Below are 16,665 nucleotides of genomic sequence, written 5' to 3' on the forward strand. Positions count from 1 at the left end.
TCCTGTCGAGACATCCTACCTATGCAGTCTGGGACTCATGGGAAGTACCTCTCATCTGGCCAATGAGTAGGGAAATGAGGATAGGGACCATAGTACTACCGATGGATGCATCGTGTACTACTGTACTCCCTATGCTAAGATGTCTGATATTGATCTTGGATCAATGGGAACTGACTTCGGGTCAATAAGAGTGGTATGAGACACTCTTTTGATTGGAACTGACTTCGGATCGGTAAGAGTGGTATGAGGCACTCTCTTTTGATTGGGACTAACTTCGGATCAGTAAAAAATGGTATGATATATTCTCGGTCACTTCTTCTTCTTCATAGTTCAACAGAGCAGTGCATTGACGACAGTGATAGTACAAATTGGCAGATAGATTAGCAGGTGGAGTTCTCCCTAGTTGAGAGGGAGTGTTAAAATTGGCAACTAGGTCCAAACTCCACATGGGTCATCTCATTTATGACAGCGAATATTTTTCTTGGATTCCTCTCTCCGAGAGGTGTAGGATTGATCTAAAGATCATCCCATTCTGACATGTACAAATGAAGTTATGAATTTATTTTGATTATGGACAAATTGTCAAGGTCGACCAACAAACTCATGTAGGCTCAGAAGCCCAACAGTCACGTCTATTCATCCTCAATGTTAGCCTATAAATACATGATGCCTCATCCTCATTTGGACATCACTCATCTTGACACATCTCCCTCCTCATCTGATTGGGTACGCATTTATGGGCAGCTCCTCTCTCCACACATGCGAAGGAAAGGAAGGGCATTTTTTGTTTCAGCGTTGACCAGGTTTGACCGAATTTCCAGAAGGTTGTTTTGGGCTGCGTTGACCAAGCGTTGACCTGTTTGACTGCGATTTTGTGAGGGTTATCTCTGATTGGGCAAGCCGCATTTTTGGGCACAAAAATCGAGGCAATTCGTTAACTATTTGACCAATGTTGACTGTGGTTAGGGCTGACCGCAGGTTGACTATTTGACCAAACTTTGACTGGGCTAAATTTCATTGTTTTGAGGGTTGTTTCATCTTGTTGTTTGGAGGCCGAAGTTGACTGAATTTGACCAAATCTTTGAGGGTCAAATCTTCCCTATTGACCAACGTTGACTTTTCTGGTTAGGGCTCTTTTGCTGCTGTTATAAATTATCAGAATTTGTAAATTGTACTATCTCTCTCTGTGCTAAATTATTGAAGACTAAAGAAGTATTGATCAAGGGTTCCCCACATTGGGGTTTGTCCCTGGTTGGTGCCACATCTTGTGTCCTCTTGTCTTGGCTTGTCTTCTACTATTTATGTTTATGTTCTATCTGCATTTTACTATTATGTTGATGTGATTGCTAAACTGGATATTGACATTGGGCTAATAAAGAAATTGAAGTTAAATTGCTCTAAAGCATAGAACATACCATTGTTGCCTAAAATTAACAGGTTTCTATCTACAAGAGCTAAAGAAGTGCAAACCCCAAACTCCCTCATTTTTCTGTCATTTTTGTTTGTATTTTTTTCTCCTCCCTCGCCTACTCTTTCCCATTCTTTCTTCTTGCTTATTTCATTGCAGGTTGTCCATCTATGTTCATATTCCAAAATGGTGTTCTTTTGGCTTCTATGTATCATTCCACTTTTGGTTTTCATGATGGTAAACGGGGGTAGGAATAGAAGGGAATAAGAATAAGAGGATATTGGCCCCCATATGAGTGACTGTATGATGAGGAGGAAGTGTTTGAAGAGGAAGGGGATGAAGAGGACACTGAATGCAAGAGGGGAAAGCTGCATTGACACCCTTGTGGAATTATGTGACCATACTCGAAGGGAGAAAAGGTGGTGGAAGCTACAAGTTTTTGTGCCATCATGGTTTGTCATGGAGGAAAATCGTATAGTGGTTCATATACCCGTGTGAGGAGGCATCTTTGTGGGGTGATGGATAGTGATGAGAAAAAGGGTGTCGTGGGGATAACAATTTGCCCTAAGGTTTCAATGGAACAAAGAAGAAAATACATCCAAATAGAGGAGGTTGCACAACAGAAAAACAAGAAACAAAAAACTCATTCTGAATCAAGTGCAACCTCTAGATTTGGTAGCTCATCTCCTCATGGTACTTTTGCAACCTTTGAAAGTAGAAGAACAATAGGGGATTTCCTTAATGTTGCTAGGAGGGATGATGTGGATGGAAAGATAGTCTGGTTTCTTTGTGCTTGTGGTGTACCATTCAATGTGCTTCGCTCTCCCTATTGGCATGATATGGTTAAGGGCATCAATGAAGCCCCAAAAGGATACAAGAGCCCCAACTATGAGAAAGCTAGAATAGTGTTATTAGAAAGAGAAAAAGCAAAGGTTCAAAGAGCTTTGACACATTTTACAAATGAGTGGGTGGATTGTGGGGTATCCATTGTATCAGATGGGTGGACAAATGTTAGAAACCAACATTTGATAAATGTTCTTGGTGTTTCTGCTAGTGGTGTAGTGTTTATTGCAAGTCATGACTCCTCCTCCATCAGTGCAACTTCCCAAAACATTGCAGATCTCCTATTGAAATCAATCAAAGATGTTGGTCCTAATAATGTGGTTCAAGTGATCACTGATAATGCAGCAAATTGTAAGGCAGCAGGAAAAATTATTGAACATACTCATCCACACCTTTTGATCTAGATGTTTGGTGCACACATTGAACCTTTTGATGCATGATATTGTGAAGCATAAAGAATGTGGATGGATTAATGAGCTTTGCAAGAGAAGGAAGCAACTCATTAATTTATCACAAGGCATACAAGGGTAAACTATTTTTATGGCACTTACTCCAAGTTGCAGTTGCTTAAACTTGCAAAAACAAGATTTGCAAGTTATTACCTCACCTTTAGGCGGCTAGGGAAGGTGAGACAAGCTTTAACTAATATGATGACCTCTAAATCATAGGATGACATTAACATTTATAGAGATGGTGCTGATGTAGACAAGGACACTATTCTTGACAGTTACTTTTGGTCACAGATTAAATATGTTTTACAATTCACCAAACCAATTTATTACATGATCAAGTTTGCAGATTCATATTGGCCAATAATTGGGGAGGTGTATGAACAGATAGATAACATGCTAGAGCAGATTAAAGACATTGTTGAGCCTAGACATATCACCTTGTACAATTATATTCGTGCCAGTGTTTTTAAACCCAGTTGGCTTGGAACCGACTCGGCCGAGTTGGTCCAAGTCGACCAAAAAAATTCAACTCGGTGGTTGAACCGGTTCGGTCGGCCGAGCTCGACCAAGTCCGTATCAACCCGGCCGGGTCAAGGAAAGCGGCCAGTGAACCCCCAAAAACGCAATTTTTTTTATTTTTTTATGTTTTTTCTGAGTGTGGGGGACTCCAAATGGTTTTATTAATTGGTTTTTTGGTCTTTGGGGTCCATTCCCCTCTCCTAGTATTGATATGCTATTCAAATTTCATGGTAATGTTAAATTCTTAAAGTAAAAGTGACATTCTCCTTAATCTTCATTTTCATCCTTTTACTTAAATTTTTAACATTACCATGAAATGACTCAGGATGTTTGAGAGTGGTTCCAACCTCATTGGATTTCATATGGAGAAAGTAGAATTTTAGATTTCATTCAAAATCCAGCAGACTTATCAGTTTTTCAGGATTTCAGGATTGGGGGATTGCAGTGTTTCCATTGAATTTTGTCATGTATTAAGGTATGGAACTCATATTTAATCAAGAGCACCAATCCCTCTATGTACCTTGATGTTAGTGACATTGGTTGTTGAACTCCTCCGGGATTCACTCCCAAACCGGGAGCTTCTGAAAATGTTGCTCCCGCTCCCGTTTTCGCTCTCGCTCCCCGCTTTCACTCCCGCTCCCAAGTAACACTGAGCCAGATGATGTTGGCAACTCTAGCAGTAGCTAGTAGTATTGGTCACAAACTTTTGTTGTAGAGGCCATTTATAGCCTCCTTGCTTATGTGTTTTTGTTTTGATCTCTATATCATCATCGTGTATGTATTGGACAGTGCACTGAGTGCCATTTTGATATAATGGATATATTCATGAGCCTACTTTGATCATATGTTGTCTTCTATCTATATTCTAATGCTATGTGTTTGGAAACATGAATGAAAATCTTTAAAATTATGTGTTTTTATAAAAAATAAATATTTAATGTATTTTTTACAATGACTGAGTCATTGAAATCGAGCCAGCCGAGTTGATACCAAGTTGGAGTCGAAGTCGGAGTCGACCCTCGGCCGAGTCGGAGTTTTAAAACATTGATTCGTGCAGAGGTGGAAAAACGATGGGACATGCTAAACATTCCATTGCATGCCTTAGCATATGTTCTAACACCTAAATACTATCATCCATCATGACTTTCAACATGAACACCTAGGGGGGAGCAAGAGAAAACCACACCTAGATCCAAAAGTTCTGCCTGGTTATATGAAAGCATTGGATAAATTAGTCCCTAATGAGGACTCTGCCATGCTACAGAAACATTTGAGCAACTACACGCTTATCACTAGTCCATTTGGGAGCATGCAGGCAATTAGAGATCGAGAGAATTTATTCTTTGAATAAAATAATTCATAAAATATTAATTAAATAAATAATAATAAAATATTAAAAATAATTAATTAATTGATTGATTAATTATTAAGTTATGAAAGGTTAAAAGGTCAAATGACATGACCATTCACCTTCGTGGCCATTCAATGCCTATATAGGCAACCGTCACGAAGGCGATGTAACAACATTCATTCTATCAACTTATCAATATGCATATTATTTACTACACATTTGTGTATCCTACATTGTAAGTACAAACAAGTTACACTATTTGTTTTGCTACAGTGGTATCAAAGCCATTCGACACTCTGGACGTTAACCACTGCACAATCTGTCCATTAAGCCTTAGGTGCAAAAATCATGGGAACATATTCCCAAGATTATGACCATAAAACTAGGCGAGAATTATTACTTGAAATGAGAGAAATACTCACAAAATCAATAAAGCTTTTTGAAACATATTCAATTTCTACAATGGAATTGAAATGAAAGAGACTAACAATAAAGAATGCTCTATCCAGGAAAGGGATGTTGAACATGTTGAATTAGGAACTCCTCATAGTGATATAGAAGAGACTCCAGATGTAGTTGCAAGGAACTCTTCCGAGAAAATTAGTAAATCTAAAATCAGCCACAAGATCAGCAGAAATGCAGCAAAAAGGGACATAGGTTCAATGGAAATTGACATGGAAAAGGACAATACATAAGAATTGAAAAATATCATGTCTCCTACTTCTAGCCTTGTTCAAGGTGCATTAGAAAGGGAACCGGGTCCAATCCAACTTGACATAAAAGAGGCTTGAATTCATAATAAACCGAATGTAAAAATACCTTGGCCAGACACCCTGACGAATGTCTTCATCATCGAGTATTGCGGGTCTTTTTGGATAGGAACAAATTGGAAGAGAGCGAAAAATATCTCTTCCCAAATAGAACACGCTATCACAAGTGATTTTGTCCACGTTCTATTTTTTTATCCAACGTATGAGCAATCTAGATGGTATTTGGATGAACTTGTCCTCGTGAAGGATTTAAGGAGCATCATTCTTCCATTGTTTTATAAGGTTGAGCCTTGTGTAGTCTGTTGGATGGACAAAGACTGGGCCTATGCAGAAACCTTGCGACATCTTTAACACACAAAAAAACACACATATATACACAAGTAGTGTATCCAATTATTCCATAGTAATTCCTACATACGATTCAACAGTTTCCTTTCTTTCTGCGATAAAATACAGTTCAAATTTTTTGGATTGACAATTATGGGGATCATTACATCCAAAGTAAAAACCAATGTAAAAGTTTGGGAAATAATCAGGGAAATACAGCTTGCTGGTGAAAATTTCAGAAATTTTTATTTTTATTCAGACTTCATCAAACAAATCCAGAACCCAAATTTGTGGCACTATTAGAAAAAGTGATAAACACAGACCCGCAACATTCACAGTTACAACCGGTTCACCATTGCGCTGGAAAAATGGATTATAACGAAGATGAGCTTGATACTGATAAGGACAAGAATCAGATTCATCTGGATTGCAATCACGTGCAGTTACGTTTGGCCCTGTTATTAAGAGAAAAATTCCCCTAGGTGAATGATATTGTGGTGTATGATTTTGTTTTGTCTGCACCAGATCAAGAAGCCATCAGTACCTTGGATTGCACCTCTCTCTCTAAACGAAAATGGTAGGAGGGCAGTGGACAGACCCACGTTGTTCAATCCACACTGTTCTTCATGCCACACTGTGATGTTTTTTTGTATGGTAATGTATTGGCATCAAACTCGACGGCTGCCAATCTGAATAAAATTATTTTAGGCAACAATTTCAATGAGTTCAAGACCTACAAGAAGTATTTTCCTTATTATCGTGATGCTCAGAAATTGAAACACACTTTGAACATCGACCATATGCTCCATAAAATTTCGTTGCCAGAGATAGTTCTCGAGTCTGGAGAAGCCTTCGATAATTTGTGTGATTTCTTCAACTGGGATGGTTCAATACATAGGTTCAAACCAAGAAATTCTAGACCGTGTCATATGACAGGGATAAAAGTCGTGAAAAGAAGAAAGGACGAAAAACCAAAGTCAAAGATGTCCTCAAGAATTTAGTGAAACACAACTCGTGTAACGACCTATCTATAAATATAGAGAACGCAAGAATAATAGCAGGCATACAATGCATGCATATGATAGCTACATATGCATGTGTTGCATACACTGCACTAGTATTTATATACTAAATTAACTATAAGTACTAAATACCATGACACTTCTTCGAATAGAGGTTCTACTCATCCATCAACACCCATATTGCTTAATGTATGGGTAAATATTAAAAGAGGACTATATAAATTATATATTCCAGATTATTAATTAAAAAAAAAATTATACTAATAAATTAATAAAATAATTTTAAAATATATATAAGAAATTAATTAAAAAGGGGTACTAAGTATAAAGTTATAATGTTTCTATTAAAAGAGTACTTTAATAAAACATAATGTGATTTATTAAATCATAAAACATATATACGTGACCTTTAAAAGAGATAAGGGTGATTTATTAAATCATAAAACATATATACGTGACCTTTAAAAGAGATAAGGGAGATAATACGTGACAAAGGAGCGTGTCACCAGCAAACTAAGTGGTGGGCTGCTGATGGAAGAGCGGCCACCGCCAAGCAACCGGATAAAAACCACGGAACAGAGATTTAGAAGGGAAACAGAGGGAAGAAAATCTGAAGGAGGAGGAACATTATCTACAGGAAATCATCCACAGGAAGAGTCTGAATTGTTCTGAGGTTCTGGGCACGGGGGAACAGTCGGCTTCAACTAAGAAGCTCACTGGATTGAGTAGCCAGGTTCTGCTCAGTTTGGCTGGGTGGATTCGGTCTTTTGGTAACTGAAGCAGGGAGCTAGAGGCATCATCAATCACAAGGGCACAGGTAGGTACCTTCAACAATTCTGTTAGATTTCAAGAAAAATAATTACAGGTTCAGGTTAAAATCTCTTTTACTGTTTTACATATGTTTTTTTTTTGGTCTTTACAACTCGCCTTTATTATTGAAATTAATCTATGGATACACATCCACAAAAAGCAAGGAATAGATGCCATTATCAAGAAGAGACACGACAATACAATTCAAACTTTTAAAAAGGGGATTTGACTATATATTAAGTGAATTAAAAATAAAAATAAAAAGGAATCAATTAATAAAATACTAATTGATTAAAATAAAGTGATTTTGTCAAATTATAATAAAGTTACTATATATATATATAGAGAGAGAGAGAGAGAGTCCACAATGAAGAAAATTAACCCTAAGATGTCGAAGTCAACCCAGAGATGAGCAACATGCACAACCAGAGAGAATCGTTTTCATTATTGAAATTAATCTATGGATACACATCCACAAAAAGCAAGGAATGGATGCCATTATCAAGAAGAGACACGACGATACAATTCACACTTTTAAAAAGGGATTTGATTATACTAAGTGAATTAAAAATTTAAAAAAAGGAATAATCAATTAATAAAATATTAATTGATTATAATAAAGTGATTTTGTCAAATTATAATAAAGTTACTGTATATATATATATATATATAGATAGATAGATAGATAGAGAAAGAGAGAGAGAGAGAGTCCACAATGAAGAAAATTGACCCTAAGATGTCGAAGTCAAACCAGAGATGAGCAACATGCACAACCAGACAGAATTGTTTTCATTATGCTTTGAGGACAAAGCATCTTTTAAGGGGGTGGCAATGTTATAAATAAAATAATTCATAAAATATTAATTAAATAAATAATAATAAAATATTAAAAATAATTAATTGATTAATTACTAAGCTTTGAAAGGTTAAAAGGTCAAATGACATGACCATTCACCTTCATGGAAAGTCAATGCCTATATAGGCAACTGTCATAAAGGCAACGTAACATCATTCATTCTATCAACTTATCAATACATATATCATTTACTACATATTTGTGTATCCTACATTGTAAGTACAAACAAGTTACAGTATTTGTTTGCTACATTTATCTTCTCTTGAGTGGTGGAAAATGCATGGAGGTGCTACTCCGCTTATACAAACTTTGGCGTTGCGGGTGCTATCACAGGTGGTAAACACTTCTTCTGCAGAGAGGTGTTGGAGCATGGCTTGTTAAAATAAAAAGGTTAAATTTTGACCGGGCAAAGAGTTTGGTTTATGTTCACTACAACTTGCAATTGTTGTCCCATTACTGTGATGATGCAAAAACTAATAAAGGCCTTAAGGTTTGGGACAAAAATCGAGAGGAGCCCAATTTGGAGCATGGAGTGTTGCAATTAGAGCAATTGGAGGATGCTCTTATCCAGGACGATGATGATCGAGTTGAGATGCCACCCGCATCTGGTCCCATGGTTTCCAAGTTCCATGCTTCAACACCAACAACAGGGGCTTCACCTTCACCAATTCCACTACCACAACTTCCAGAGCCACCATCTTCTTCATTGCCACCACGTGAAGGCTCATGTACTTTTCGTTGTGGAAGGAGGAGAGATTAGTAGATACTAGATGTATTCACAGTATACCACTTTTGTCATAGATTAGACTTGTAGTCTTGTTGTGAATTTGAACTTTATTGCCTTACTCTTCCTAGTTCAGTGTGTACTTGAGTCTTGGTGGTGGCCGGGTGGCCTATTTTGTAAACATTATAATTTGAATTTTGGACATGACTCATATTGACAGTTGCTCACTTGCTAAATAAGTTACTTGAATGCTTGATGATTTTGTCTTCTAAATGTTTTATGTTTTACAGTTTAAAAAATTTGGTGTATGTTTCTCGAATAATTAATCGTCGATGTATTATGGATGCCATATCTATCTTGATTTATGTAAAAATATGCATGTTTTCATGTCTTCTACAACTAATTTGGTATTTTGGATGTTTTTTTTAATATAAATGCAAAAAAATATAAAATATATATATACATAGTAGATGCTTCGCTTCCTAGATTTTTGGGAAATGACGCTTCTGCGGATCTGCTTCCAAAAAATGTCCCCGCTTCGTGCAACATTGCACCATTATAACTAGTTAAGGTTCTTACCGACTTACCTGCCTTCCATCTTCATAACTAGATTTACCTAGAAGTTTTAGTTGCCAAATCTATGTTGATGTACTTCCAAAAGGAAAGAGCAAAGGAATCGCATAAAACATTAAGACTGCAAAAGAGGATTCCTGAAATGGAAAGATACATGATTGCATACACGAGTTGGTTAGTTCCATTTCCAAGGAGTGTTGACAAGAAAAAACCACTTTGGGGCATGCACCCACATAGAATCAAGATCTTTGTGACAAACATAAATAAAATAAGGGTTCTTTTAAACGCTATGCAGAGAATACTACGTCAAAAAACATCAAATGGAAATGCTAACGAAATTCAAGAATGGTAGCTGCAATTTGTTTACATACTCTGCTGCCATTATGGAGAAACATTTCAGACATAGGATATCAAGGTCACTCAAAACTTCTAACAATATAATTCCACCTTGTCCTCGTCAAGAATGAATAGTCGTATGTGTGTGTATCTCTCACACAAGAATTTGTAGCCAACATTCACCCTTCAGCAAAGTTGTGGAATATGTTCCATATTAATGACAGAATAGAAACTGGTAAGGCCATAGCACATCTATTATAAGATATTGTATTTAAAGGAATCAAGTTTTGACAAGCTTTGGTTCTTCAGATGCTTTTTATGTGAGTCCTGAGCAAACCCCTTAAATGGCTGCAAGGAAGAATGCAATTAAGATTTAAATTAACTTGCAGTTGCACTTTTTCAATCCAGAAAACCAGCTTATAAGGATCAAGTTTGACAAGCTTTGGTTCTCCAGATACTTTTTATGCAGAGTACTGACCAAACCCCTTAAAAGGTTGCAAGGAAGAATGCAATTAAGCTTTAAATTAACCTGTCAGTTGCACTTCCCCAATACAGCAAACCAGCTTATCTTACTAATATGTCGATAAAACACATCAGGGGGCAGCCCAAGTGATTGGGAATAACGGTGTTAATGCTGCCCACTTCGGTTCAAATCCCCTGATTAACCCCAGCACGTGATTACAGGCTTTGCGTGAAAAAAATTGGGGGTTATAATGGCAGCCAGGGAGTTTTGACCTCATATTGAGTGGGTGAGATTTTGCCTAGTTGCCAATTCCCCCAACTGGTTCATACGAAAAAAATCAAATAAAATAAATAAAATGTCTATGAAAAGCACCCAAATCATAATGTTACTCATGGCCTTATTTTATGATCTTAAAACCTTTAACAATGCATGTAAACCGTGTTTTTTCAATACAGTGAAGCCTACTATCTTAAAAAAATGGCTATGAAAAGCATCCTGAGCATATCACATTCATCATCATTCCAATATGAATATTTTAGAGTTTTGAGACCTTCAAATATGTCTCTAACTTCTGAGGCATATGACATCCTACTTAAGCCTTCCAATATAAATTATTTAAGGTTTTAAAACCTTCAAATATGTTATAATTTTTGAGCCACTATAGCATCCTACTTAAATTCAGATTGGAAAAAACAAATATTATCCTTGAAACAAAACATGCTACCTTATTTCATTTGGATGGTTTTTCATCTTCTAAACATTTAGTTCATGTTGAAAGTCTTACCACCCAAAACATTCCGCAGGTACTTCAACTAGTCAGATTAGTTGAATTAACACACCAACACAAACTTATGTCAACATTATCTTGACAGTTAATTTGCCTTGCATTTAACCCCTATATCTATAAAGTACCTAAAATACCCTGAAACTTGACCAATGTCAGATGTATTGGTTACAAATTTGTTTAATTTGAACTATTCACACAGTCCAGAAATTTGTCATTTTTTCATTGGTACTAAATAATAAAGCACTTATCTGGGAGGTATTTCAGAAGAGAGCATGGTAGGGTCATAGCAAGCCTATTTTGCATATAAATGACTCTGAATCTATAAAGCACATTCTAATGGAATGTCCCTTTGCAAAAGAAATTTTGGAAAGATGCTATAAGTTTTGGCAGGGGTGCACAAAGTTGGTGGAGACACCTCAGTTGATGGTTTCAGAATATGGATGGAGAATCCAGCTTTGGGACTCCATATGGCATTACCAGTCATAGTCTCCTGGGCCTTGTACACCACAAGGAATAGGAATCTGTTCGAAGGTAAGTCCTGACTCCTCACCACTTGAGGTTTTCCACCATATAAAATATATTTATAATAATGTCAAACAACCTCCAAAGCAGAAGGACCCAAGGCCAAATGATCCTCCAGCAATTGATAAATCTTACTCCTAAGGATATCTTGATGGAGCAAGCCAGGGGAATCCTGGTTCTTATGGTGCTGGGAGTGTCTTATTCATTTCCGAGAATAATTATGTCACTCTCAATGCACTTCTGGGCAGATGTACTAATAATTGGGTTGAATTGCATGCATTCTTAATCTGTTGCAACTTGCTACAGAAAGGTGCATTGTCAGGCTGCAGGCGTTCTTGGATCTCTGCTGGAACAAGTTAAAACTGTTTTTAGATCGTTCACTGAAATTTCTTTCAAGCATGTAAAAAGGTCTTTCAACACCAAGGCAGATGCATTCTCAAAAGTGGCAGCGACAAGTGACAGGTCAGATTGGATCTAAAGCAATGGAGGAGCACAGAGGAGGTTGTCGCACCCAACTATCTCCTATTCTTCACCAGTGATGTGCCCGTTTTGTTGGAGGGGTCCTGTACCCCAATTTTGTTTGAAACTTTGAAGATGGTGATCCCTGTAGCTCATTTTTTTCCTACACAGTTATTCTGGTGTTTATTTACTTCTGTTTTTACAGGCCATGATGGTTTTTAGACTTCTGGCTTTTTTCTAAGGGCACAAGTCCTAATTTTGAACAGATAAAGGCACAAGTATGAAGATGATGATCCTTGTAGCTCCTTTTTCCCAGACAGTTATTCTGGTGTTTTATATAGTGTTGTTTTTACAGGTCATGATGGGTTTTAGGCTTCTAGCTTTTTTGTAAAGGGCACAAGTCCCAATTTTGAACATATAAAGGCAAAAATAGGTCAGTATAGACAGCTAGTTTTCTTTAAGAGTATGACATCAAATTATTCAGTTTTCACTACATGATATGTACTGAATGTAACTTTTTTCTTCTTGAAATACAAGTTACAGGTTTTTTCTTGGAAAGAAAAAAATAATTTGTCATTGTTTCAATACTAATTTATGTAATTAGTCATTTGTCTATAATAATTTATAAGTTGTAATCCTAGCTAATAGAGACCCCTAATATGTTAATGTATGTTAGGATATAATATGAATAAGAGCATTTAATCTGAAAATTTATAGCAAATTAACCTGATTTGCCTTCCGCCCAAGACCCATTAGAAAATTATCAGGTTTTATATCTCGATGAAGGAAGCTCTTGCTGTGTACATACTCAATCCTTTTAATCTGACATCCACAATGAGAGCCAAATTTTAGCCATTTAGTTCATGGTATTAATCCCACCACCTGGTAGGATTTCAGAATATTTAAGATTTCAATCAATGGACTTTGCAATTATCAACTAACCAGTGAAAACATGTTACAATGAAAAAAAGATTGTAACCAGTAGTATTTTAACTCATATTAAAAGAGCTGAAGGAAAGGAATACCCACCAGCTGATCAGCAAGCATCAATGCAGTCTTCAAGGAAAGCTTTCTATTACAGTAATTAAATAAGTCTTCAAGACTTGGCCCAAGAAGATCAAGGACCATGGCATTGTAATCACCTTCTACACCAAACCATCTTACATTTGGGATACCACCTGCTCATTCAACAGTGTGATTAAAATAGATTTAACCAAAAATTAAGATAGATATAACGAAAAGCAAAACTTAATATAACAACAAACCCTTGTGATAACATTGAAGAATTGGCAAATTGGGAACAGTATGTTCACCTTCTGTTCCTCCTCCTTGGAGTATTCTGTAAACTTTGGACTCATACAACAGCTGAGGGTGCTTAGTTTTCACACTTTCCTGTTTGATAAAAAAGATCATTAGATAAATACAATAGCGAAAAATGTGCATGCTATAAAAGGAAGAAGGATCACATCAGATATTAAGTTGCTTGTACATTACATTACAAATACACAGATCATAGAAGAAAAAATACTTCAGCAAAAGCCTGAAAGAATAGTAAAAATAACAACTGAATTTCTTGGTGTGAAATATAAGAATGGGCAAGCACGTGAATGATTTGCGGAAGCAACAGGTGCATATTAAGATCCCATGAATCTTCCTTGACAAACTTTAGACAGTTACATTTATTTCAGCTATACCCTAAATGAACTCCAATGTTAATTACCTTTTATGGTTCACATATAAGTCTGCAAAAACTATCTCTCTCATAAGAAATTCACTATTCGGTTTTAACTTTTACCTAATCTGGCCAGGAAGCACATTGCCAAAGTTTTCTTCATTTCTTAATATATTATTGTACTCTCAAGTTCCATGTGGATATAGACAAAAAGAGTAGTAGTCCATATAGCTTAGTCCAGACAACATGCTACTTCACTTTGTCTGGCATCAGGCAATCAATTTTAGGTCTATTTCAGGAAATTACTATAAATTCCTTCTGCATCTTGATAATTTTAAAAGACGTGTGCCAGCAAATGTTTAACGCGAGATCTGTTGAAGGAATTCTGCGATATGTATCTCCGACAAATACAAGACAAAGGAAATAAATAACAAGACAATCACTTTTATGTGGTGCCACCAACATATGAATGAAGCAAATAACTTATACAAATAAACTGAATCAAAAAGGCTAAAGGCAAGATCTTTGGAGTTTGAGATCTATTAGCTGACTGACCCATAATTCACGTTTTCAATGACTTTCCAAGAAAGAAATGACCATACCAGTTTAATGCCAACTTCCTCATTTGTCAAAATATTGGTCCCTGAAAAATACAAACAGAATAGAATGTCAAAACAGAGAAAACAAATAACAAGCATCTTAATCAATTCCGACCGAAATGCACAACGCGATAAAAGAAAATCTGTGTCTTTTTCCTTACAGAGAAGTGAAGGTTATATTGCTTAAAGAGTGAATGTTTTATCAAAGAACCTAGGTCGCACAAGATCCCCTTCCTACATAAACAAGGAGAGTGAGCAAGTCCAATTCACCAATGAGCCGACACTTGTCCAGGTAGGAATGACTTTTCTTCCAGGCATGGAAAGGCAATCTAATGAGCTTCTACCATTCATCCCTACTTACTGAGCATAATCATGTATCCCAGGTCACCCACGACCACTCAGCAAAATCATGAAATATTGAGCAGATAGAGCGCAACCATCGAAAATTTACAAGCAGCCGATGTCGACCTCCAAGGTCAGGGTGAGAAGGTGGGTTATATTTGAACCCCGGGCTTCGCCAGCTTAAAATGAAAGTCTGCTTCAGTTCCAACATCGACAGTATCTACATCTTTCCTAAAAATGGCACTCGGGATGAGAACTGTATGGCAGGCTTCAGCTTTGCAGGTACGATCCAGGAAAAACAAATATAAAACTGTTATATGCCCATTGCAACAATCCAGATCCCATGGAATGCCGATTGTCACGACGCAGAAAAGTTTGTGGAAAACCACCAATATACACAATTCACAATAATAGAAGAACTATTTATTCTCATCAGACTGTTGTAGATATCCCCATCGATATTATATAAAAACGCATCCAAGCATACATAAAATGATGATAAAATTAAAAATCTGAACGCACCCATTCAACCGCATCCAAGTATACTATGACCTTGATTACATTACAAATCAAATTGGGTGTGCCCAAACACAAAAGAAGTAAGAACTTACCAAGGTATATTTCCCCGAATGAACCGCTGCCAATTTTTCTCCCCAGTCTGTATTTCTCCCCCACCTTTGGCTCCATGCCTGGCTCAAGAGATAATGTGATAATCTATTGATGTTCCTGTTATATCAGACTATATACTGAAATCCTCTAATTCCAATCCGATCTGAAGCCAATTAAAATGCCCTCATTTTATCTTTTCTCCGCTTGATCCTTTCACAGTAGGCAGGCATGATCCATAAGCTCTGAGGTCATACATTGCCCAGATAATAATCAAGTATATTGCATGTATTGAGCTCAAACACAAAGAAAATCGTATACCCACTTACCAAAATCAGCAACCCACTAGTTTAAACACATTTCTAGGCTCATTGGGACCATTTTCAAAGATGCCCACATCAGCTTTCAGCTCTTATTGCATGATTCTTATTCCAAAAATGCCACACACAACACACACCTGAAATTCGCACTAGAAATCAAAGAAGCATGCTGCAATATTAGATTCCAATCATGAAGCCCATCAACCTTATCATTCCTATTGTAATTATTATGAGATTTCAGTCATCTGGGCTTCATTTCAGTAAAGGCTCAATGGGCTTTTGGGCTTGGGCTTGGGCTTGGGCTGGGGCTTGTTCAGTCTTCCATGTCCTTCCTCTTTTCGGAAGACACAAACCAGGGTCTATCTGACCCTAACTATGACAGTGGGTTCAAACCCTCTGCGCCCCATCCTTTGCAGCCTAGATTTGAAGCTTATATTGCCTTCCACCTTTGATGTGGGGCCATAGAGCACCACCTACTGAATAGTTCACCCCACCCGTAAGCCCTCCAATGGCAAGTGGTCACCCATCTACACGAGGTGCATGTCGGTCTTGCCCTCTAAGCCTTGGCCCATGGTGTAAGTTTTCGCTGGATGGCTCATGATGTAATGTCTTTTGTCTTTGTTTATACAAAGTGAATTTTGTTTTCTAAACAACGAATTTCAATCACAATTTACATACATGGGTGATGTGCAAGTGTTTTTCTTTTGAAGTTAAAGAACGATTTCTAATACATCTGGTAACCGTGATGTAATATATCTGTCCTTAAGTTCTCCACTAACTTTAACTTGAGAAGAATATAACTCTTGTTACGTGGTCAACATCGTCAGATTTGTACCAAGAGATTTGAAAGCTCAATTATATTTGTCGAAATATTCTGACAAAAAAAGAATTATCAGTATTGTTA

The 16,665-nt window shown here is 36.9% G+C and overlaps 1 protein-coding gene across 2 annotated transcripts in view; it reads right to left on the reverse strand.

Moving 5' to 3' along the window:
• Window positions 1–16,193, reverse strand: part of LOC149159432 (serine/threonine protein kinase HRR25-like) — an 86,509-nt gene extending 70,316 nt beyond the window's left edge. The window contains exons 1-6 of one of the 2 annotated variants that reach the window (XM_089436481.1): window positions 15,771–16,193; window positions 15,447–15,654; window positions 14,497–14,537; window positions 13,536–13,614; window positions 13,252–13,400; window positions 12,949–13,044 (exon numbers count right to left, since the gene is read on the reverse strand). In XM_089436481.1, coding sequence (XP_089292607.1) covers window positions 12,949–13,044; window positions 13,252–13,400; window positions 13,536–13,614; window positions 14,497–14,537; window positions 15,447–15,522 — 441 coding nt within the window. In that variant the 5' untranslated portion in view covers window positions 15,523–15,654; window positions 15,771–16,193. Of the gene's footprint in view, window positions 1–12,948; window positions 13,045–13,251; window positions 13,401–13,535; window positions 13,615–14,496; window positions 14,538–15,446; window positions 15,687–15,770 lie in introns of both variants that reach the window. The other variant, XM_089436480.1, reaches the window with a different exon arrangement.
• Between the last annotated feature and the right edge of the window lie 472 nt (window positions 16,194–16,665).

This window comes from Pinus tabuliformis, chromosome 5_2 (genome assembly GCF_031772625.1).
Source record: "Pinus tabuliformis cultivar Carrire ecotype Pingquan chromosome 5_2, CPIR1, whole genome shotgun sequence".
NCBI lineage: Eukaryota > Viridiplantae > Streptophyta > Pinopsida > Pinales > Pinaceae > Pinus > Pinus tabuliformis.